Raw genomic sequence first — 26,170 nt, forward strand, 5'->3', positions numbered from 1 at the left:
ACCTAAAGTGTACAATAGACGATGGGAAATATAAAACTGTAATTACAGTCCACTGGTATGGTGTCCCATACACCAAGTGTAGTTCATGTGGCTTGGACAACCATGAATAGATTGGATCACTACTCCATAGTCCACAGTCCGGTAAGCTCCCCTATAGACCTAAAGTGTACAATAGACGATGGGGAATATGACACTGTAATTACAGTCCACTAGTAGGGTGTCCCATACACCAAGTGTAGTTCATGTGGCTTGGACAACCATGGACAGAGTGGATCACTACTCCATAGTCCACAGTCCGGTTAGCTCCCCTATGGACCTAAACTGTACAATCGACGATGGGAAATATGACATTGTACCTACAGTCCGCTGGTATAGTGTGCCATACACCAAATGTAGTTCATGTGGCTTGGACAACCATGGATAGAGTGGATCACTACTCCATAGTCCACTGTCCTATTAGCCCCCTACAGACCTAAAGTGTACAGTAGACAATGAGAAATATGATACTGTAATTACAATCTACTGGTATGGTGTCCCATACACCAATTGTAGCTCATGTGGCTTGGACAACCATGGATAGAGTGGATCACTACTCCATAGTCCACAGTCCGGTTAGCTCCCCTACAGACCTAAAGTGTACAATAGAAGATGGAAAATATTGACACTGTAATTACAGTCCACTAGTATGGTGTCCCATACACCAAGTGTAGTTCATATGACTTGAACGATCATGGATAGAGTGGATCACTACTCCATAGTCTACAGTCCAGTTAGCTCCCCTACAGACCTAAAGTGTACAATGGACGATGGGAAATATGACACTGCAATTACAGTCCACTAGTATGGTGTTCTATACACCAAGTGTAGTTTATGTGGCTTGGACAACCATGGATAGAGTGGATCACTACTCCATAGTCCACAGTCCGGTTACCACCCCTACAAACCTAAAGCGTACAACAGACGATGAGAAATGACACTATAATTACAGTCCACTAGTATGGTGTCCCATACACCACGTGTAGTTCATGTGGCTTGGACAACCATGGATAGAATGGATCACTACTCCATAGTCCACAATCCGGTTAGCTCCCCTATAGACTGTACAATAGACAATGGGAAATATGACACTGTAATTACAGTCCACTGGTATCGTATCCCATACACCAATTGTAGTTCATGTGGCATGGACACCCCATGGATAGAGTGGATCACTATTCCATAGTCCACAGTCCGGTTAGCTCCCCTACAGAACTGAAATGTACAATAGACGATAGGAAATATGACACTGTAATTACAGTCCACTGGTATGGTGTCCCAAACACCAATTGTAGTTCATAGAGTGCATCACTACTCCATAGTCCACAGTTCGGTTAGCTCCCCTATAGACTAAAGTGTACAATAGACAATGGGAAATATGACACTGTAATAACAGTCCACTGGTATGGTGTCCCATACACTAATTGTAGTTCATGTGGCTTAGAGACCCCATGGATAGAGTGGATCACTACTCCATAGTCCACAGTCCGGTTAGCTCCCCTACAGACCTAAATTGTACAATTGACGATGGGAAATATGACACTGTAATTACAGTCCACTGGTATGGTGTCCTATACACCAATTGTAGCTCATGTGGCTTGGACACCCCATGGATAGAGTGGATCACTACTCCATAGTCCACAGTCCGGTTAGCTCCCCTACAGACGTAAAGTGTACAATAGACGATGGAAAATATGACACTGTAATTACAGTCCACTGGTATGGTGTCCCATACACCAATTGTAGTTCATGTGGCTTGGGCACCCCATGGATAGAGTGGATCACTACTCCATAGTCCACAGTTCGGTAGCTCCCCTACAGACCTATAGTGTACAATAAACGATAGGAAATATGACACTGTGATTACAGCCCACTGGTATGGTGTCCCATGCACCAATTGTAGTTCATGTGGCTTAGACACCCCATGGATATAGTGGATCACTACTCCATAGTCCACAGTCCGGCAGCTCCCCTACAGACGTAAAGTGTACAATAGACGATGGAAAATATGACACTGTAATTACGGTCCACTGGTATGGTGTCCATACACCAATTGTAGGTCATGTGGCTTGGACACCCATGGATAGAGTGGATCACTACTCCATAGTCCACAGTCCAATAGTTCCCCTACAGACTTACTGATCCGACTTGATCAAACCCATACGACTCAGTAGTGTATTATAATATGTAATATATTTTCTAAAATATAATATAATAATAAAATAAAATATTAATATTGAAATATTATAATATTATCAATCTGGGGGTCTTACTGATATTAAATCTAATTTATCGAATTGGGTATGAGAACTACTCCAACCCGATCATACCCATATGACCCGATAGTCTATTATAATATGCTATATATTTGATAAAATATAATAATAATACTAAAATAAAATATTTAATATTTAAATATTATAATATTATGGATCTGGGCCTTACTGATATTAAATCTAATTTATCGAATTGGGTCTGAGAACTGATCCGACCCGATCAAACCCATACGACCCAGTTGAGTATTATAATATGTACTGTATTTGATAAAATCTTATATAATAATAAAATAAAATAATAATATTTAAATATTAATATTATCGATCTGGGTCTTACTGATATTAAATTTAATATTATCGAATTGGGTCTGAAATCTGAATACTGATCCGACCGATCAAAACCATACAACCGGATCTGTCTATATATTACATGATTGCTTCATTTAATGAAGCCATCATGAAAATCTTTCCAAAATCTCTCTCACTTATGCCCCTCCCTCTTCATGCCTTGATAAAACCCCCATCCATCATTTCAATCACATCTCCCTTCTACCTTCTCTATCACACCACTTTTTCTATTGGTCTCTTGAGACTATCTCTCTCTCAAGAGACCACCACCCCTCCTCTATCTCTCTCTCAAGAGACAACCACCCCTCCCCTATCGGTTCCTCTCTCAAGAGACCACCGTCCCTCCTCCATCTATCTCTCGAGACCATAGTGTAGAGCATCGAAGCAACCCCTGCAACACCATATTCAGGTTTTCACCGGAGTGCGGAAGGTGAACGCAACCTCAGCACCACATCCTTAAGGTATGCCTTGTTAGGGGTATAGATTATCATGTGGATGGGTGAATAATATCATGTTTATTGGGTTTTTTTAGAGTATGGTTTATTTCTTTTGTATAAAAAATTTCGTGATATTTTAGAGTAATCTCTGTGGTAAGGCTCCATGAGTAATCTCTGTGTAACAGTTTATTTCTTTTTCGAAAATGTTTTAGAGTAATCTTTGTGGTAAGGCTCTGTGAGTAACCACTGTGTAATCTTTAATGGGTTTGTTAAAGTGAGCAATCTTTAAATAAAAAAGAAAAGTGTTAGGGGTATAGAATATCATGTGGATTTGGTTTTATAGAGTAAGAAAAATGCTTAATGGCTCTATGGTGTGGTTTTGTTTTTTTTTTGGTATAAAACAATTAGTGATATGTGAGAATAATATCATGGTTATTGGGTTTTTTTAAAGTGAGCAATCTTGAATGGCTCTGTGGTAAGGTTTTGTTAAAAAAAATGTGATAGTGGCAAACAAATATCATGTGTATTTTGTTTTATACAGTGAGAAAATTGCTTAAGGGATCTGTGGTATAGTTTACCCCTTGTGTAATGCATATGAGATTGTCGTTTTTGTTTTTGACTCAATACTTTGCTTCCTTTCATCTCCTTTATATTGCCGTCACAATAATCCTTCTGTTAGAACTGCAAATTTCCGTACCTCTCCTATACAATCTGAATTAACTATCACCATGGGTTTTACATCTTTTAGTTTTGCACTTTTGTTTGGCATGGCCTCTGTCGTTGGTTTTTTCTAAAGCATTTGGCCGAGATGTTTAATTTGGAAAGAGTGAAATTTTTCAAGAATGAAATTGTATTCTATCGACTCAATTTCCAGAGCCGTAATATCCTGCAATTGTTATGGTTTTTTAAGTTTAATTGCTCATGCGTATTATGTTTCTCATTTTATGTATCTATTGCTTTTTGGAACTGGTTAACAATCTGTGTAGTATTTTTTTTCAATTCGAATTAAGAACTGCGTAATGCAATGTCTTTTTTTTGCAATTCTAACGAGATAGATTTGAAATATTATGAAGTTGCCCTTAATGCAAATGGCTTTTTTGAGTTTCTAATCATAATACATCACTCATGAAAAGTATTGTTTTTGTTAGAGTCACTATCGAAGTTCAGTATACTGCACAACATTTCTCTTTGACATGGTAAGTTATGTTTGTTAGTCAATTTCTCAGTTAAGTAAGCTGAACAATGACAATAAGGATAACATTCTCTAGGAATGTGAGTCATGAATTCTCTTAAGAGGGACTATAGTAGAAGATTGTAGAACCACCCTTATGATGAAGAAAAATAGGCAACATGTCCCTTGTTTTTTGATTTAATGTTATTCTTTTCCTTGTGATGTTTTCTGACTTTTGTTTAACACTAGAATATGGAAATTCCTGCAAATGATGGACATCCTTCATGGGTCAAAAAGGCTGAGGACCTCATTCAGAAAACTGAGGTCTATATCTTGAGGTTTGATTGTTATTTAGCAGATCTCATGCGCCTCTAGGAAGAGTTTGAACGTCTCAATCGTCGTCTTGACGAGGACAATGAGCGCCTCAATCGGCGTCTAAATGCACTTAGTGTGAGGCTTGATAAGAACGATGTAGACGTGCAGGCTGTTGTACGTGGTGCCGAGGTTCTAGAGGACTCAGTTGAGGAGCTCCACTCCTCTTTTTACCAATACTAGATTGTTTGCAGCCCCTCAATTTTCACTTGAGGACTAGGACTGTTTACTTAATGTGCTATGCTTATTACTGTTTCTTAATAACTCAAGAGTATGAGACCGCTTTATTACTGTTTATTTGATATGTTGGTTTGTTAGTATATTATGTCTTGTTGGCTGTTTAGTATTTTTTGTGCTTGGTTTGATAGCATTTTTTCGGTGTCATGCATGTTGTATTATACCTTGTTGTATATGTGTTTAATTGCAATTGCAAGTATCTCAGAGCTTACCTGAGGTAGCCCCTAAGATATTTGCATGTTAATGCATATATCACATGGTATTTGTTAATTTTGAAATATTCATTATAAAGAACCCTATTGGTTTGGCCCTTTTTTTTGTAGGTACAATGGAAAATCTTTGCAATGCGGCCTTGTCAATTGGGCCATCTCGTCCTCGCCATCGGGCTCGCTCACCACGGCAACCCAGACCAATTCCGCCCTTTTTCGATAATGTTTTATTCAAAAATCTTCTCCAAGAAGAATCGCAAAACGAGGAGGACCCCTCTTTACCAGTTTATAGCATAGAAATTTCAAGGACCCGTCAATGCCGTAGTTTTAGGCCATCCGTAGTTGTTAAAGGGCGCACCTTTAATGGTGGGCAATGCTTTACAAGAAAGGCGGCAGAGCAATCTGCCGCCAAAGAAGCCTACATCTACGCTAAAGCTGTAGGGTTTGACCCCAACTCCTGAGGAAAACCTTAGGTCTGAAATACAAACTTAACTACTAGGCTAATGGAAGAAGTTGCCAATACCCAACGAGCGAACGAAGAAATATCGCTTTTAAAACATGAGATTTTAAGCCTAACCTCCCAGTTAGAGCAATGGACATCTTCTTTTTGGGTTGCTCGTGATGCCCAATTCGATATTTCTTCACGCTTAATTGTTGATCGCACAAGTGTCATGCCCGTTTGTCCCCGACCACTCCTTCGTGAGCAAGGTGAAACAAGTGGGGTCATCCATAGGTTAATGGAAGAGGATCAGTAGGTCAGTACTACTAGCCTCGTTCTAGTTTTGCCATGTAGCCCATATTTGTGTTAGGCTAACAATGTTTTAGGGCGTTATGGATGGGGTTAAGCTTGTGTTATTCGGGCATTGTGTTTTGGGTGGGGAGTGTGGGTACTTGGGCAAACCTCTAACCTTTGATTGGGTATTTTGGGGTATTTTTAAGCATCAATCATGAATTGTGGGACTTTTTTTGCTTAATCTCGGTTCATGCCATTCCCCTTGGCCTCCTCTTTTCAGGTTTTTATGAGATTTGATGGAGATCTATACTTTTGCATGGGCTAGTCGGACCACATAGACATTGGGTATATTTTGTGGTCAAATATGTATGGTATGGGCTTTTTGTGACTAATAGACATCTTTTTACCCCCTTTCTCTCTATTTCACTCTCTTGTAGTTTACATGTGCATGACTTATACTTTATTGTTATACTTTATTGTTCATGCAATGACTCTTATTTAATGTGGCTTAAATTGTAAGATATGTCATCAACTTTTTTAATGATGACATCATCAATTAATATAGATTACTCTTTGTTTTATAACCCATTGAGAGAAAGAGAGAGATCCAAATTGAGGGGAGAGAGAGCAATCCAAAGTGGGGGGAGGGAAAGATTCAAACCATGGGGAGACGGTAATCGATATTGATGGGTATGGGGTTGAGAATGCGATTATGCAAGGATGAAAGAACAGAAATTACATTTTTTTTTTTTTTTATTGTGGTGACTTTTAGAAAGCATCATACTTAAACTAATTCTCTATGTCAAAGAGAGAAGTAGGATCGATCTAGCTTTGGGTGCGGTTAGGAGTGAGTGGAGAAGTTATGGTATATCCCTTGTATCTGATGGTTGGAGTAATATTAAGAACGAGTCTTTGATTAATGTCATGGCTGTATCAGCTGGGAAGGCCATGTTCATTAATAGCTTTGATTGTTCATCAGTTGAAAAAGATTAGTCAAGTGATTGCCGATATCCTTTTAAAATCCATATAGTCGATTGGACCGTATAATGTGGTTCAAGTCGTAACCGACAATGCGGCCAATTGCAAAGGCGCAGGTACTATAATTCAATGTCGTCATTCCCACATTTTTTGGTCGGGTTGCTTGGCTCGTACTTTGAGTCTGCTAATGAAGGATATTGTTGACAAAAATAAGAGAAACCCATCTTTTGCTTTCGTTCGCAAGCATTGTAAGCAAGCAAAAGCAGTGGTAAAGTACATTTGTAATCATACAAGATGCCTGTACATTCTTCGGACTCATTCTAATTTAGAACTTCTTAAGGCTAAGAAGACGAGGTTCGGGTATCACTATATCATGCTAAGAAGATTGATGGAAGTGAGAGTCACCTTGACATCTTTAGTGTTGGGTAATGAGTAGGAAGGTTTGAAACGAGGCACATCAGATAACCAACATGGTATCATACGTGATACTATCATGGACGATGAATTTTGGAAGATGAATAAATTGATATTGTCTTTTTCAAGGCCAATGGAAGACAATAAAGTTTGCTGATAGCGACAGAGCTGTCGTGGGAGATGCATACGAGCGCATGGATACTATGTTGGGGGAAATTGCACTGGCTCTATATGATGATCTTGTGTTATTCAAAGGAAGACGTTAGTCGTGGCTCATTTGGGACCGGTCAAATCTTCCGTTGCATTGTTTGGCATTCCTTCTCAGTCCTAAGTATTATTCACGAGAGTGGTTGGCTACATCAGCACCTGGGGTGAAAGGAGGATGAAGCCCCACCAGGACTCAGAAGTTTCTGCATGTTACCGCACAACCCTTGATGTACTGATTCCAGATGATATGGAACGAGGAAGGGTGCGGCAACAAATTCGCGATTTCCTTGGAATAAGAGGGGTTTTCGCCCTCTCTGCATCTATTGCTGAGAAGGGTTCTATGGAAGCAGTGTCATGGTGGGACATGTATGGTGGTGGTACTCCAGAATTGCATGCAATTGCGGTGAAGGTGTTGACACAAAGTGCTAATTCCTCGGGTGCAAAGAGATGTTGGAGCACGTATAGCTACATACACAATGTTAAACGAAATCGGCTGAATGCGGATCGTTCTGAATCATTAGTGCATGTTCATTACAATGACAAACTATTGATTAGATTGCAAGCAGACTATAAAGAGAAATATAAGAATTAGGACTCTCATCCAGAAGATGATCATCTCGAGGATGACATAGTGGCTCTCGAATCGTTGGATGCATGCCTCGATGTTGATGATGACAGAGTTGTGTATGCACTGCCTTTGGGATCTGTCACTCCATCGGGTACTTCAAGAGAGCCACCTAGAACTCCAAGTCACCCCAATGTATTGGCAACTGAAGGTACCATCGAGCACGTCCTCAGCCAGACTACACCAAGCATCGCCCCAATAGTGCAACCATCATATTCTACCCCAAGAGCGTCTCCTACAGTTCGAGTTCCTCCAACAGTTTCTACCATTACACAAAAGCTCCTCGCAGTAACTCGAAAGAGTGGAAGAAAGAACAAGTCGTAGCCACCCTCCCCCTCTCCTTCCCTGCTCTCTATCTCTCTCTCACTTTCTATTATGAAGTATTGTAACTTTTTTTTATTACATAATGCACAAATTCTAGAGTTTTATTTATCAGTCCATGTGTGTTGCTTTATATGTTAATAAAAAGTTTCAATATTTTATAGGCATTTAAATTAGAAGCCAAAACATTCAATTAGCATTATTAACAACCACTTTACATTCAGTATTCAAATACCACTTTACATTCAGTATTCACATAACATATGAGCAAGATTCAGAAACAAAGGCCGTTTACATATTGCAAATATAAGAAACATTATTCTATAGGCATTTAAATAATTTGACATAACATATGAGCAAGTTTAAGAAACCAAGACAATTTATATCACTGCAAATATAAGGAACATTATTTTATAGGCACTTAAATCAGGCAAAAAAAAGTAAAAATAACATTATTAATAACCATTTGGCAACCGGTAGTACAACACTAAGCAATGTTGCAAGACGAGACATGGTGCATGTTCACTTAAGCAATTCACATAACTATGAACAAGGTAAAGAAAAATATAAGAAACATAATAAAGATAAATAAAAAAAGCACCACAATCTCATTAAATTCCTTCTAAAATCCATGTTTTATAAATAATAATACCCCTTCTACTACACATGCCACCGAATGACATCCACTAAAAAAAAAAACATACTTCCGTGGTTGTTATTTACAAGAAACCAACGTTTTATACGGTAGATAATTCAAAAGTTAAAACCCTAACTAAACGAGTTTCATTACATGTAGAATCGTGTAACAGTTATCATGGAATCAAGATTTAAACTACACTGGAAGCCAGATTCAATCTGCTTGGGAGTATCTACACACATTTAGGGGGGGTCAAGTTTTTCTAGATCTGCTGGATCGAGATATCCAAATGAAGGAATCGAGATTCTGAAATTAAGGAATCGAGATTCCAAAACTAAGGAATCAAGTTTTCGTGGTTCCGAAAAATATTTCTAAAAGAAGTGTTGAACTGAGATTCCGAAAGTAAGGAAACGAGTTTCCTTGGTTCCTAAAATAGGTTTCCACATATGTGAGGAATCTAGATTCCGAAATCAAGGAATCGAGTTTCCTATGTTCTAAAAAAAGGTTCCCACCTAGGTATGGAATCGAGATTTCGAGATAAAGGAATCGAGTTTCCGAGGTTCGAAAAAACGGTTTCCGTGGAGTTTCCTAAACGGAAACGCGGAAACGGGTTTCCGAACTAGAATCACGGGATCCCAAGAGAGATTCCGGTAACTATGTCTCGGACTTTAACAAGGAATGACCCTCCTGAAACCCTCAACAGAGGTGCTTATAGCCAAGGAAAGGGTTTTAGACATGACGTGGCCAGTCATCGAACATACACTAATGAAATGCACAATCCACTATATTTATATACTTTCAAGGGCTTTAAAAGCCACAAACCCCACAAATATCTTTTTCTTTTAACTCAAAGGTCCATAGTACTTGAGAGTTTATTTGTGAATGCAATCAAAGGGGGCTATAAGGCTTTTCCCTTTGTTTTCAGCTTAATTTATGCTCCTACGATTTTTAAATATTTTTTGAATTTTTGAAATTATATTGTTGCAAGAAATCCCCTAAAAAAGCAATGTTGTAATGTCTTCAATTTGTGGGGGGCATTGTTTTTACGTGGGACCCAACTGTTTTTTTTTTTCATTTTTAGTGGGAGGGGGCGGCCAAGGGCCCAACCCTCACTAGTGTGGGAACCACAAGGTAGGACGCGGGACCCACTTTGGCCGCACGCCCCAGTTGTTGAAGAAATATCTCTGTTTGTTACGGAAATCTTTAGAAATATTCCATGGGGATTTGTTGGTTCGAAATCTTTTCCTATGACTTTGAATTGAATCTTCAAGCTGACTTTGATTTCTAAAGATATTAAAAGTCATTTCTATGCGAGTAAGAGTCGAAATTTTATGGGACTATGGAAGAACTAGTTCTAGTCTAACTCGAAGTGAATAGGAGTCAAAGATTCAAGAGATAAGGTTCCTAGATTCCTCCCTAATCATGAAGGCAGATTTCAGGAATAGATGGCACTAATTTGTTTACCATCTCACCTTAAAGAGTGGTGCCACATAGTGGTATGCCCCAAAGGTTTAAAGGATCAGGGAAACCCTAATTTCCTAGCCCATGCTTTGAGCCGCATTGTTTGTTAGAGGTTATTCTAGAGGTGCTTCCCAGTTCAATGGATTCTGTAAGACCCAAGGATCAAGTGCGCCATCGGTTCGCTGATCGGTTGTGGGGTATGCTAAGACCTAAGGGGGTAACCCTAGGCAAAGGTTCAATAAGTCATTCCGGGTTTTTGTTTATCAATTTATCTTAGTTCTTGATTCATATTTGGTTTAGAAGTATTAATTATATTAGAACTCCTATTTGGATTAGGATTTCTACCTGGAAAAGGACTCTTGTTTTCATATTGTAAGCTTGAATTCAATTTTCAATGAAGTTTTATTTTGGCAGTAAGAATTAAAGATGCTATATTGTAGTAGGTTTATTTTCTATTTCTGCATTGTATTGTGGCAATTGTAAGTCGAAATTCCAACTATTAATAAGAAACGAGAAAAAAATTTGAATTTATGCTTTGGAATTCTACATAGCCACACCTTTCCTATTACCCCCTCCCTACTTTTTTCATAGTCCAAATGACAATACTTCTCCTTCTTTTTTGTAACGACCTCATCATCCAAACCATAGAAAAGCTCCACCCCCTCTCTCCATTACCTGTGAACCCTTTCTTCTCTACCTCCCTTGAACAGATCTCTCTCTCTCTCTCTCTCTCTCTCTCTCTCTCTCTCTCTCTCATCTCACAAGTAGGCTAAGTGCAGCATCCCAAAGTCCATTTGAATGATGGGGTCATTAGAAAAAAGAAAAGGATAAATACTGTAATTTGAAGGCGTTAAACATCCCAAACTAGGAAGGCGTTAAACATCTTTTTTCTTTTAACTTGGAAGGGATCCATGGACCCAAGGGTTATTTGGAATTATAATTATAGAGAGGGAGTATTCATCCTTCTCCCTAAAACGTTTGACAATCTAGCAGATCAGATCTTATAAAATCATCAAAAATTGCCACCGAAGAAAACAAATGTGGAAATTGTTTGTGAAGCTCTACCAACTACATCAGCTTCACACAAATGGCCTAAGCTCTCCAAACCCAAAGCTTGGACTGTGGAAACTTTGCTCTCAATGCAAGCCTGTAGAAAGCAAAACAAAATACATGACCACAGTGGGACAAACATGACACAACTTGCTATCATTTTATTTGTGGGATTCAAAGGATACTCACGGAAACAGATAAGATAATGTCAACACCCCTGTCAGCATCCTTCTTGCAAACATCACGCACAGAAGCAGCCAGGCTTATACCTAGATCCCTCTCCGAGGCAGAATCTGCAAAAGCAGTAGGAAGCAAGGCACCCTGAACATACCAAGCAAAATAGCTGTAAGGAGCATGCTAGCATCAAACCTAGTGGAAACATATATAAAGACAAATAATGGGCATGAAAGAAAACTAGAAGAAAAAAAGAACGTAACTTTCTATCATAGCTAACTAGATAACCACATAGCCTAAATGATATAACAGCATAGCACACACACCTCACATTCCACCACAAGCACCTCACTACCTTGTACCATCGCATGGTAGATTAAACCAAAGTTCAAAAATGGAGAAAATGGAATGCTCTAATGGATTGAGTAAACATAGTTAATATCATATGTTTTGGGCACTTAAGTATAAATCTATATTTATGGGAGTGAACTTTTAGTATTCAAGAATGTAATTTGTACCCATGGTTTTCTTTGCACTTGGCCATAAATTAAAGATGACCATTCGTAAATTGGTGGAAGTGGAAGATAAGATAATGTGTGAATCCATTGAGAATCAAAAATCTTACGAGAGCTCTAGTGAGACGAAACACAAACACTGGAAGTATACATTAAGGCAAACTAAGACCAATCCAAAAAGGAAAGCACACTAGGGCCCCTAGATGATAAAAAGCACAAAGAGGAGCAAGACAACAATATAAGCCTCCTAAAGTGAAAAAATAAATAGTAACTATAAAATGAAAAATTACAGGTGAACAACCAAATATGTACACATGTCCCAAATAGCAGAATCAAACATATGTTGCATACATTTCCATCAATTGTCACATAAGTTTAAATTCCCATATAAACTAGAGGTGCACAGTCCAAGACTATCAAGCATTACTCAAAGTAGAAAAGAAAATAATTTCCTACTCGTAGATGTGCAAAGACACGGTCTGAAACCTCCCACGTCTTGGAAAGCAAGCGAACAGATGTTGCAATTAATATTCTGCAAGTAAATGAAACCAACAGACTTTAGAAATAATGGAAGATAAAATTTGAGGGTCCCTTAGACACCAATGGAAGCATCTAAATATACAAATATGCATACCAAAAACTACATAATGTATAAATGCAACCAACAGACTTTAGTGATAATGTAAGAAAATATTTGAGAGTTAGTCACCAATGGGGGCATCTAAATATACAAATGCACATACCAAAAACTACCTAATGAGTGTGTAGGTACATACATGTGTATGCAAATCAATGAGTTGAACAGAGCTAGGCTCCCACTACCTCCAATTGTCCTCAGGAGTATAGCAAACACAAACATGCACATCAAGTAGGAAAAAAAAGAAATGGAAGCAAGAAAGATATTACAGCAAAATAAGAGTCCTAGAAGAAGGAAGTAAACCCCAGGCAAAAGACCTTCAAGAAAAACCTACAGAAAAATAATTGCCAACCAATCCCAATACACATGCTATAGAACAGTGATGCTTTAGTCACAAGAAACTTAGATTTTGATGTGGAAACAAAGAAGCCGATTGATAAAATGAAAGTAACAAGCAATCTATCTCTGAGATGCCATCTTTTATATGCTAAGCCACCCTCTGACGTGCCACAGAATTACAATAGATAGATATCATACGGTTTGGCATCCCTGTGAAGCATTGGTAAAATAGTCTGGATGATAAGTGGTACCATAGAGGAATGTGATGCCAGTGATGGAAGCATACCCAGAAGTTTGACCTGCACATAATGCAGTTCGAAATGTCAGCATCAATGCATACAAAAAGATAATTGGAACAGATGAAATGAGATAGGGAAACAAAACAAGTCTCTGCTGATCCTACCAGAACTTCATTAGAGTTACTCAAGTTTGTGCACAAGATTTTACTATAGAATAAAGTGACAAGTAACAGTGAAACATCTAATCTGGGCTCCATCATCCCAATAGCAGTCAAAGCTTCAATGGCAGGGCAGCCCAAAGTTTGGTGCATAACTAAAGCTGAGGCGACAGCACCAAGCAATGAAGGCATACCTAGAAAAGGAGACCAAGGCAGTCAATATTTAATGACAAAAATCCTACTGCTAAAAGAGACCATTTTAGACCAATGATACAGCCAACCGAAAGCAAAAAGTTCCAAAGCAACAATAAAGAGTCAACCTCTTGTCTGGTAATCTTGCAACTGAAAGACAGATGTAGATTTTAACCCTCCAGAAGAACCAAGACAGTACAACCTCAATTGATCTAACCAAGACTTCATCTTGTCCGGAATTTCATTACTTTTGAATTGAGATTTGCAAGTCAATAGCAGACAGTACACATCAGCTGAATAAGAATGATCCTGATACACAAAACAAGAAATATAAAGAAAGGTTCAGACTAAAATTTCATGACACATAAAAAGAAACAAATTATATGAGATTTTTAGAAGTTCAATGAAAAAATGGACAAATAAATTACGATTGGATACTAATAATCATGAACAATTATTTGTCAATGCCCCTCAAATTCATCAAAATATTGACAATTCATCAAGTAAGTACTTTATACCTCAATATTTCCCTTGATAAAATGTATTTCAGTATGCCACTATTTACTAGTTTGGTCAAAATCAAAAGCAAGACATGGTTTAGTCCAAATAAGTAAACTAAGATGTCCTCTCAACATGTTGAAGTTTTCCATTTATTGCTTTCAGAACATCCCAAAGTTCTCACGTTGTCATAACCAACACAATGTGTAGTCAGCATAACTCTCCATTGCCATTTTGCTACTCAGACCGATATTACAGATTAAGGGTCTATAATTAGTGAACGCTACATACATTAGAAGCTTTCCCAACGAAACCTGCAAGCAAGCATTGTTGGAATTATGTCCATTCAAAGCCTTAAATTCGACATTTTCAATGGCTCTTAACTTCAATAGGAGTAAAAGAGCAACACTACTTTAAGATCTTGGTATGAGCCAGGGCAATACACTCTATGTATGAGCTTGATGATAAAAAACCCTGTACGACATGTTTAGGGCCAATAGAGGACATTGGCCTAAATCCCTGACTCCTAGTATCTTCTCGTAGCATGTGCATATACAGTCGCAATGCGTGGGAAGCCTCTCTTCCAAGGATCCACTAGTTGGAGTTATGCACATGTGCCAAGAGAAGAACCCCGGCAACTTGTGTGTGCATGTCCTCTAGGGGTTGCACCTGAAATCCACTTATAATTGGGAATTCAGGGTCACACATTGGTTTGACTTTGATAGGCTGAGATCATGAGCCCCTAATTATACATTGTGGGTTATGAGTATGTTGGGTAATACTGAGAAGGTGGCTCTTGGATTCCAAGTCTAGCTGAGTGGAGTGCTCCATTTCATAATTCAACTCCAAGGATCCTAATTTCCCTTGTAAATGTTTTTAATCAAAGCCAAAATGATTTTTTTTTAATAAAATTCCAAAATGATTTATTTCGATGGAAAAACATTAAAATGATTTCTATGGATTTATGGGAATTTTTCTGGATTTTTCTGGGCAAGAAAATCTATTTTCTGAAATTGTTTGAGAGAAAGGACAAACAAGAACAGTCCCCGAAACCCATACGGGACACCCAAATAGCCAATGGGTGTCCGCGTGTTGGCTTGGGGGATCCAACGTGTTGGCATATGTTCCATGCCTAAAGCAAGGGCGTTATGCACATGTGCAGAGGATTCTAAAAGGGGTATAGGGTTTGTAATTACACGCATAACCCTAAGGCTATACAGTAAATGTGCAATTAACCACCTAGCTTAGGTGGCATGATTTCATTAGCCCCACATGATCTTATAAAATAGTAGGGACTTTTGAGACTTGCTTTTTGCAGGAATTTTTGACGAAGTACCATAAGGATATACCCTCCATCTTGGTTTTAACTTTATTAAATGTAAAGAGCAAAGGTATTTTGGAAATTTGAGTGAATTAAAGGAGGATAAAGGTGCTTCAATCCGTACCACACGTCTTGATGCCATGATGGTGGATAAGGGGCTAGGATCATATCTCTCTTTGTAGCCATTGGTAGATGACATGGACGGTCAAGCTTCATCCATTTAGAAGCATCTCCACACTTTAAGGTTAGAAGCTTATAAATACCCCCTTAAGCCTTCATTTCATGGACATGAGTTCAATTCACCTTTCTCTCTTTAAAAGGTGGCATAGATTTTTCTATCTCTCTCCCATTTGAGTGGCACACCCAAAGTCAATTCTTCTTCCTTTCTCTCTCTATGATCCTCCTTCAAGTTAAGATGAGTGATGAACTCCATTGAAGGTCTTATACTACTCTATTAATGGTGATTCAAAGCTGAATATTCAAGTCATGGATGATCTAGTCTCCAAGCCTTCAACAATTGAGCAAGATCTTTCTATTTTCATTGATTCCTTTAGTTTCTAATTGCTGTAAATTTTTTATTACAACAACATTTCTTCATCCTTTGATAATTAGATCTTTGATCCTTTGAATCACCATTGATCTCACTTGATCCATATAGTTAATGTTAGGTTTTGTGGCTTTCAAAGGCCTAGAGTGCTTGTAAAAATGAATGCATAATGGAATACGCACTTTGGTAGGAGTATATGTGTTGACTAACTACGGGTTTGGCGGCTTGTGGCCCTGGTTATATCCAAACCCTTGACCCTAGGCATGTGGTACAACTGAGAAGGGTTTGAAGTATGTCATCCCATGTTGAGGTCGAAGAGATACCCAGGGATCATGTTTGTAGGCCAGGAGAATTGTGTAATCTCCTGTGTGCGGTTGTGGACCTGTGAGAGTAAGGGCCAAATCCTCACCAAACTTCTGCACGACAAATACACATAACAGCCATATGGGCAGCAGCCCTTTATAGGGATACGTGTACAAATGCATTGAGAGAGCCCCATTTGCATCATAGTGACAAGTGTTAGACTTGCTCTTAAAAGGGAGACTATAATCCACATTCCAGGATCATGGTCCCACTGTTTTATTGTTCAACTTTGACAAGCTAATCATGAGCCCCTGTAAAGAGACGGTGGGTCATGGGACTTTGTTGAGTTGGATAAGATAACAGTTGTGGATCATATTTCTGGGGTGAGTGGAGTGCTTTTATTGTCGTTTATTTTGACTCATTGGTATCAATACACTCCTAGTATAATTTATTTTGGTATTATATGCGTTTTTTTTATTTTTAAATATTTTTCAAAGTTTTAAAATATTATTTCTGCTGTTAATTTTTATAAAAGGGTATTTCTAAAAATTTCAAAACTTTAAATCACATGTGAGACCACGTACCACCCTAGGGACTACACCCTAATTTTATCTTTTAGCATAAAGGGGCATGCCTCACTATTTTGGTGTGGGCCACGCCCAAAATATTTCTTTTAAAGCTTTATGTGGCTCCATGCCACCTTTTCAGCACAATGGAGGGAAGCCCCATATTTGTTCTTAAATTTTATTTGTTAACCAAAGGGGGGCCATGCCACTAGATGAGGAGAAAGGGGGCATATCCCATTGATTTAGTATTTGATTTAAATATTATTGAAAATCTTATTGACTTTAAATTAGATTTGGTTTCCTACATTTTATGAGATATCTAGATAATATTTATCTAAATATTATAAATTCCTGTAAGTGGAATTCTGGTATTTGGAACAAAAATAAAACAAAAATTCCTTAATTTAATACCTTGAGTTCCACATAGCCATACCTTTCAGTTAAAGGCTTCATCCATGCACATTTTGACATAGTTTCTATGAGCTTTCTTTCTTGAACATTGTAGTAGTTTTGGCTAATATTTCTTTGAGTTTTTCATGATCATATTAGCCACTTAGACCTTCTTTCTAATCCCTTGAATTGTTGATTTTTTAAGAAGAGACCATACTAAAATTTTGTGAGCCGAACTGTGAACTCTATTAAACCGGTTTGTGTTTTAAGAGCCCAATTTTCTCCCATGATTTTCCCACTTGATTTAATATTTAGATCTCTGCAAATCCTTCCATGTTCTAAGTGTGTATCAGTAGATGCTGGGCTTCCCACATGTCAGATGATGATATTGGCCCAATGTTTAGGTATGGCATCGCATGTTACCCAATGTCACATAGCTAAGATCCAAGGTCGTAAACCGGGCACCCGAGAGCTCCAATTGGCTTCCCATGCTCACATTGTATTGCACACTTGAGCATATGTATGTTCATATAATGGAGATCATGTTGTGATGAGTTTTTATGAGTTCATTGATATATAATTTTGCTTTGTCAATTTGAGTGGTGCTGAAATTTCAAATCCATACTATTCATGTGCAGTTTGATGATCTCCTTCTGTAACTTGTTTTCTTCATGTACAAGGGCCCCTAATTGAGTTGTATCTTCTCAAATGAATGTATTTGAAAGTCAATAGCTCAATGTAGTTGCAGTGACCTTGCTGTAATTTATTTTTACAAGTTGTAATTTCAAAGTGTATTAAAGTTTCAAGGTGTATTGGCTTGTTTTTGTCTATATTGTAGTACAAGTCAAGCGAATTGTTTTCTATATACTCACAAGCACAGCAGCTCTACAGCATCGTCCTGTTTTAATTTGCTGTCAGTACTCAATCTTCCCTATGTAAGTGGTACCAACTTACCCAAAAAAAAAAGTGGTACTATCTCTCCTGTAACAAACTCCTAAAAGCAGCTTACCGTAGAGTTCCATCTAATGCTACCAAGAAATCATGGTACCATCTCTCTTATAACAAACTCTTGAAAACAGCTTACTGTAGAGTCCCATCTAGGGCTACTAAGAAACCATGAGAATAAAAGAAACTAGATAATTTGTCCTGTGATAAGTAGGGTCCAAATACAATGTTTGACCCATGTAAAGACAAAGATGTTTAATGCACACATGATTATATCATTAACAAGATCATCAATGCCATGTCTAGTTAAATTTTATTTTATTTTTATGACATCATTTTTGGATCATTCAAAAGTTTGTTTTGAGAAATGTTAACATTTGTATTGCTGTAAAAGAGAGATTACAGTATAGTGATCCTCCTGGAGTGCCCTCTAGATGGGACTCCTGGTAAAAAATAGGTCGGTAGACCCAGTACAGTAATTGGGTTATAAGAATTCCCCCCTAACAAAGATTTACAAGGAAGAGGCAAGGACAGGGCCTATAAAATTGCCCCTCCACCTCGAGAAGTACAGAGCCAAAAAGAAAAGAGAAAGGCCCAAAATATTTTAGATAGAGGTTCACTGGTCCAGTGCAAAAAAGAAAGTGGATCCAGTATGAGCAGCCTGACCATGTCTTCTAACGCCCTCTTTCGCCAGCCGATCCACAACATCGTTGGACTTGCAAATTATATGACCAAAAAATTAATACTATAATAAAATTCACAATTAAAAATAAATCACAAAAAATATGACACTTGTTTTAATTAACCATCAGTTTTTGTTCTGTCGGTAGAATTAAAGAACATTTGACAATACGTCTATGTCATGGATAGTGCCAACTCGATCATAGCAAGGGCTTTAGCTCTTTCACACAGGTTCTACAGCGCTATATATTCTCGCATGAACCAAATTTGCATATAAGGAGATCGTAAGAAAGAAATCACATAGCTGGAAAAGGATGGACTTCCACACATTCTGTTATGTCTTCCCGAAACTTTAGGTTCCTTTGCCAAATGGGAAGGGAACTTGTGGCCAACACCCTGCCTATCATAGGTGTAAGAAGAACATAATTTGGGAACTGGGATGTCAATTGTGTAGTTTAAAGATTCTGAACCATATTGATAACTTTTCCATGATACTTTTAATATTTTCAAATAATGTGGATAGTTTTGATGTTCGCACTAAAATATCAATGATAAAAGAAATACTAAAGTGACCACCAGACCCTGTAGAAATAGGAAACAAATTTAGACTGTGCGTAGAGCTAGGACAACAAAAAAAAATATTACAACAAAAAAAAATATTACAACAAACAAATGGCATGCAACACATAAACCTTATATAAATGAATATTATTGACTAAGAAAATTTAAATCCTGGAAGGGAATCTAATCTATAATGCAAGTCAAACAACTAATTGAGTTCCTCATTAAAATACATACAGGCCAAATATGGACTAGCCAATCACCGTAAAGTTGGAGTACGGTGGACTAAGGGCCTGGTAAGCCAGAGTCAGGAGTGAAAGGATTCAATTACAGGCCAAGCAAGCCAAATTTATTGAATCTCCAGATCATCCAGAAATTTTTTAAGCATCACTAATAGGAAGACGAAGTGTAAACTCAAGCTACAACACGAGAGAACTTGCATTAAAGCTAAGCTGAGAAAATGATGCGTGAGAAAAATCATAACTTCAACAAAACAACCAGTAGGGAGGAAACAATTTGTCCAACACAAGTTGAAAAACCAACCTGAAGCCAAAGGTACCGGAATAGTCTTCGAACAACAGTTTCTGGTCTGCTTGTGGAAGGTGGTCCTTCATTAATGAGTGCAATGTTCATTGGTGCAGAAAGTAAATCCACTACTACACTTTCTAAAACATGAAGAAGATCAGCAGCTGCATCTTTGATGCACTTAGAGGGAGATACCATAAGATGAGTAATAGGTAAAACAAACAGAAGTTCTTCACCATAACAAACTCCATGTCTTCCCCTCACATATTCTGCAATATACAAAAGATTTGTTTAACACCTCTGTTGTCAAATACAACAAAAGATGTGCTGCAATACCAATCCTCACCGTAAGAATCAAAAGATTCATTGAAATAAGCAGTTCTATTAGATTAAGATCCAATGGGCGTAAAGATTTTCAAATTATTTAATGAATTGCAACATATCCTCTAAATATAAAAATAAAAATAAAAAAACAAAAAGAACAATTAGAAGCTGTCTTAGATGCTACATCACCTTAAATGAATACTATAGTGAGAAAGGGCTACAATGATACAAACTAATTCAAAGACCTTAATTGGATTTTGTGCTAGCAACCACAAAAAGCATTAATTCATAGAAAAAAGGACTAATACAAGTATCTTCGTTACTCCCTTGCTATCCGAACATAAAAATGCATCCTAGTCATGTTTCTGATGGGTTTTGTAGCCTTTAAAGACAATATGCACTTCAGTGGGTGTGTGTGTGTTGATTGACTAAGGATCAGGGCGGTTTATGGCTCCGGTCATGTCCAAAACCCTTAGCCCAATAACCATGTTTGTAGGCTAGGAGAACTGTGTGGTATCCTATGTACCATTGTAGGCCAAGAGAACTGTGTGGTATCCAGTGTGCAGTTGTAAGCCTGTGAGAACAAGGGCCAAAGCCTCAACAAACTTTCGCATGGCATGTATACATGATAGCTGCCTTACTGGGAAGAAGTCCCATAAAGGAACACGTGTACTTATGCATAGAGAGAACCTCCTTTTCACTGTAGTGACAAGTGTTAAACTTGCACTAAAAGGGGAGAATTGAAATCCACATTCCAAGATTATGGTCCACTTGTTTATTGTCCAACTTTGACAAGCCAATCATGAGCCCCTGCTTTGAGAATGTGGGACATGAGTTTTTGTTGGGTTGGATAAGAAAACAGTATTGGATCATAATTTCTAAGGCGAGTGGAGTGCCCACCTTTTGGGAAGAAAGGCGGTACGCCCCACTTTATTAAAAAAAAAATTGAAAGAGAGAATGGACGCCATCGTTTTTAAGAAAAAGGGGCACACCACATTTTATGCAAAGGGGGGGCACGAGATTTTTTTGGTAATAACTAGCATGCCACTTTTTTAGGTAAAAGGGGGCACACCCCATTTTGTTGTTTCAATCTTGATATGGTTCAATTTTTAAAATAAGTTAGATAGAAAAATCTAATTCAAATTAAATTTGGTTTTCTATCCTTATGGGATATCTATGATATAGATTGATTATATTTCAAGTTTTAAATAGGAGTTGGACTTAGGTCAAAGTTTAAGGGATAAGGTTCCTCTCATAATATGGGAGAGAAGTTCAAATAGCTTTTTGAGATGGTGGTTCTGATTAAATCTCTCTTGCCCTAAAGGTTTCCTATTTATCCTAAAGATCTAGCTGGAAATTGGATGAGGCAATACTTAGAAGGAATCCTATTTCATTTGAGAGAGAGATTTTTTTTCTACAAAGCTATTTGAACCTCTCTCCCAAATTATAACACAAGATTCTCTCTCATGCCCTAAGATCTCTTTCTCCCCCTCACGCCGTAATTCTCCCTCTTCTCTATTTTTCCTTCGCGCACAAAAAAAAGGGAGATCTCTCTCTCTCACGCCACCCTCTCTCTCCACTATTTTTCTATTCACACCACCCAAAGTGAAAGAAAAATATGGTAGAACATGAAACCCTTGGGCTAGGGTTTGTTGTTTTTTTTAAGGATGCAGCGGTATGTGCAGCTTAGAGTAAAATCGATTCTCAAGTTCGATCCTAATTTGTTCCTATAGGGTTTCTATAAACCCTAGTTTATTTTTTCTCTCTAAAACCCTAAAAGAATAAATATTGCCTATAAAGCTTCCCTATCTCATAAGGAGTAAAAGTATGCCATCAATCAAGCAATCGAGTGTGGGGTGTAACAATTTCTAGTAGGGTAACTATATGCATTTCCAATAAGTCTTTCCAGTAGTTTAACTAATTGTCAATAGTATTTCCTATTTTCTATAAATATTCAAGAACTTATTTTGTTCTAAAAACTATAGTGGAAGTTAGTTTAAAGGTCCTAGATAATTTCTATTTCACTTGGCAATGAAAATAACGATACTAGATTGTATCTAGGCAACAGCAACATATTGTGGATCATGTAAGTGGAATTCAGGTATTTGGAATAAAAGTCAAAGAAAAAAATTTTAATTTAATACCTTGAGTTCCACATAGCCACACCTTTTTTTGCATTTCAATTAGTGGATTTGCGAGCCATACAATATCTGGATAGTAAAGCGAGTATACTCAATAAATAGACTTCATTGTTTCAACCCAAAGTCAAAGCAACAAAATGAAGGTCACAAACAAGGTTTCCAAGGAAGTATAATCAAATTTGAGTGTATAGGTTATATAGGGTTTCACATAGGTTAGCCCTAGTACAAAACACCTGATTTGAAATTTAAGGAAATCCATAATGATGACGTCTTCTCTCCCCTAAATCCAACATTTAAATTTCAACTCTTAAGAAATTTACACTAAATAACCATTAACTCTTGCTTCCCCACCACCGCACACTCCAAGGCATTTCTAACAACTAAAATCTGCACAAAATTTCAGCAATTATAGCTCTAGGAACATAAAACTACATAATTCAGGCTCATGTCATGATAAAATCATACTACAAGTAAAGCAATAACCAGAAAGCAAATTTTCTTTTGGATCTTGATTACGTATTGTAGTTCAATAACTTTGATACTCAATTTGCAATTCATAATATGGAATCGAATGGGTCTTTCCAAGCAATATCGAGCCCAAAGGCACTAACTGCCCAGAGAGGAACAATAAAAGCTTAACAAAAAAATAATAGTCACAAACACCTAAGGAAATCTAGAAATTTGTCAAAACACATTTTCAATAAAAAGCTAACACTGATTCCAGGTTTTCATAGAAATACCATTCATAATTCAGTTTGATGATTCCAAGTTCTAGAGGCAACCATCAGCTCGATTGATGAATTGACATAGGAGTGGAATGCAGTAACGTTTTTCCAGTTCATTATGAAGTCAAAGGCCAACAATGCATTCAAATCATTCCATTTGGATGCCCAAAAGATACCAGGGCTTTGATCCCATCTTCTACAGCTCTTAGTTGTGACCTTTAGTTCTCAAATATTTTCTTATTTCTTTCCATCCAAATGACCCAAATCAGAGCCACCATTGAAACACATGCTAATCATCATGAATCCCAAACTAGAGATTATCTTGAAAAATCAAGAACAGGCAAGGTCCAGGGGATATTGGCAAAAACCTAAAGTAACTAAATTTTCCTTTTATTGTTGCTCTTACATAACAATTGCTTAGTGAATTATTCTTTGACAAAAAAAAAAGAAATTATCTTCAAACACGACGAATCAATAAAGTTGGACAGTTTTATGCTTTTGAGGAAAAATAACCCAAATGAACTCAAAACATTTTTCATTTAATAAAGCATTAAAAATGTTCATGAGGGATATTTCTAATCAAACAAAAGTGTGTAAGCAGAACAAGATGCAGGGAAAATACCCAGAATACAACAAATGTTATATTTAACCGACTGAAATGCAAGAAATATGAACGGGGATGCCATTTACCAAAAAAAAAAAAAAAAGCCCCTTATTCTAATTGGATAGCAAGCTACATGCAAAAATATACATAAATTTGTGTGCAATACTCCTTATCAGCCCAAAGAATTAAAGAGAAAATCAACATACCACTTTCATGTCTCCATTTCACTAGTAAAGTGGAAAGTTTCAATATTGAGAGTTGCTCATGTTCAATCTCTGTTGCAATGAGAATACAGAACAAAGATGCCACAATTGCACTGAAATCAGGTAAATAACTCAAAGTGTAACTCTTTTGGATGAGTACAACACGCTTTGATAGCTCCATAATTGGCTCAATCCCAATAGTTAGCTTCCAAGGATATCTATAGGATAAAAGAATGTCCATCAAATCTGTCCCAAGGGCTTGTGCTTCGTTTACCAGCTGCAACCACAGATACAAAACCACAGTGATGGGAAGAATGAAAACCTAAAAAATAAATAAGCAATAGCAAAATAAAGAAAAACATGAACTAGTTTGAAGAATTAAAATTTGAAGTAAACAAGCAGAGAAAGACATGAAAACGAAACCCAAACCCAACGTTAGAGTGCTAAAAAACAATACCTCTTCAGAGCCAGCCATTTGCTTCAATATGGCTTCAAATGCATCCACCAAATCTTCCGCACAAGCAATAAGACACGCAAAATCCTGAGCAGAAACACAAAGAAGGAATAAAAGAGCTACTTTTGATTGGATAATAATATCTGCCACAATCATAGGATTTTTTTCCCGAGAGAAAAAATCTACTTATGTTGTGGGTTTTTGTAGCCAACATAGCATAAACGAATTTATACACACATACATATACATATGTGTGAGAGTATACTTGCTGTTCTAAATAAGTAGTAGAACGAGATTAAACACAATGTTCACTAAACTTGTAGGTGAACTTACTTCTGAACTCTCCCAAGGGAAATATTTCAAGGATTCTATAAGAGTCTTGAAGATGGGTAGCCCCTCTGAGGACAGAGAGCAAGCTAATGATGCCAGAGTGGACAACAATCGCCTCACAAAGAAGGACGAAGCACTTGAAATAGAAGCTTGAAGAACAGTAAGCATCAAGAATGGTCTCACGAATTTGACAACATCTCTGGAATTCAATGATTCCATGTGCAAAATCTGCAGAATTAACTGTTGTATGAGTTCATTGTGAACCTCAACTCGACAACCAAACACCTGTTGCATAGAAATGCACTAAAGTTAGAGACCATTAGCTTGATGTTACAACGGGAACATTTCATTTCTCGAATACCCCAAAATTAAATAATGGAATATAAACCAAATCACACCACGTATCTATGCATAATTACTCAGAATTCAGCAATATATGTCAGAATAAACCAACGAATATTAGAATTATTACTATTTTACAAACAAAAACCTACCTTAACGAATGGATGAAGATCAGGGGGGCCGATAAGCCATGATGGTTCCTTTTCAACAGCAATTCGACAAAGAAGCCCTATTCCTTTGACAAAAAGACTAAGTGAACGAGCATTGCAGGCCTCAAGACCGGCTAGAAGCTCTTGAAAAGCTAAATGAGGTTCCAATATTCCATCCTTTACCAAAAGACACAATTCTCTCACTGTCTGGTCCAGAACAGCGAGCTCTTCGCAATGGAGACAGTTATAGAGAGCGTCCCTGCTTGTATTAGACTGAAAATCGAGTTTACTTGCAGAGGATCTGAGCTTTCGGAAAATAGAAATCACTGCAAGTCGTTGGAGAGAGGGTTGAGGAACCCTAATTTTCTGGATAAGAGGACCATAAGTGTCCATTACTGAAGCATTGATAGCTGTGGAGTATAAATGAGAATGGGTGGTTTGCGAATGGGTCTTGGACCTTGGTGATCGGTTCAAGTGGGGAAGGATCTCGAAGTAGAGAAAATGGACTTGGAAATATGACCAGTAATCCGTGTTCGCCAAATCGAATGGCCGGTAAACCGGCCGATTCGCCCGTTGTAGCCGGGCGCTCAAAAAAAATGTTTAAAAAATAAAATCAAATATAAATAAAAATACACTAGACGAAAACAAAATACATTCAAATGAATTTGAAAATTAATGAAAAAATAGATTCAAAGATTTGATTTATGCCTAAGGATATCCTTTTAAATGGGAAAGGTTTATAGGCTTCCCTATAGCATAGAAGTTCTATCATCCCCCTACCATCCAACCATCCAA

The 26,170-nt window shown here is 37.5% G+C and overlaps 1 protein-coding gene across 32 annotated transcripts in view; it reads right to left on the reverse strand.

Annotated features, from left to right (window-relative positions):
* Positions 1 to 25,876, reverse strand: part of RST1 (ARM repeat superfamily protein) — a 71,269-nt gene extending 45,393 nt beyond the window's left edge. For 10 of the 32 annotated variants that reach the window (XR_016052424.1, XR_016052422.1, XR_016052423.1 and 7 more), the window contains exons 1-11: positions 25,379 to 25,866; positions 24,888 to 25,169; positions 24,558 to 24,641; positions 24,104 to 24,377; positions 20,122 to 20,372; positions 13,895 to 14,075; positions 13,581 to 13,768; positions 13,376 to 13,476; positions 12,658 to 12,733; positions 11,702 to 11,833; positions 11,528 to 11,609 (exon numbers count right to left, since the gene is read on the reverse strand). Coding sequence is in view for 23 of the 32 variants with exons in the window: in XM_088862433.1 (XP_088718559.1) it covers positions 11,528 to 11,609; positions 11,702 to 11,833; positions 12,658 to 12,733; positions 13,376 to 13,476; positions 13,581 to 13,768; positions 13,895 to 14,075; positions 20,122 to 20,372; positions 24,104 to 24,377; positions 24,558 to 24,641; positions 24,888 to 25,169; positions 25,379 to 25,768 (2,041 nt within the window). In the remaining 9 variants the exon portion in view is untranslated. Of the gene's footprint in view, positions 1 to 11,527; positions 11,610 to 11,701; positions 11,834 to 12,657; positions 12,734 to 12,977; positions 13,477 to 13,580; positions 13,769 to 13,894; positions 14,076 to 20,121; positions 20,373 to 24,103; positions 24,378 to 24,557; positions 24,642 to 24,887; positions 25,170 to 25,378 lie in introns of those variants that run through there. The other 22 variants (XR_016052421.1, XR_016052420.1, XM_088862430.1 and 19 more) reach the window with 6 other exon arrangements.
* Positions 25,877 to 26,170: the final 294 nt, after the last annotated feature.

This window comes from Amborella trichopoda, chromosome 3, assembly GCF_054954075.1.
Source record: "Amborella trichopoda isolate Santa Cruz 75 chromosome 3, AtrichopodaSantaCruz75HAP2 v2.0, whole genome shotgun sequence".
Classification (NCBI taxonomy): domain Eukaryota; kingdom Viridiplantae; phylum Streptophyta; class Magnoliopsida; order Amborellales; family Amborellaceae; genus Amborella; species Amborella trichopoda.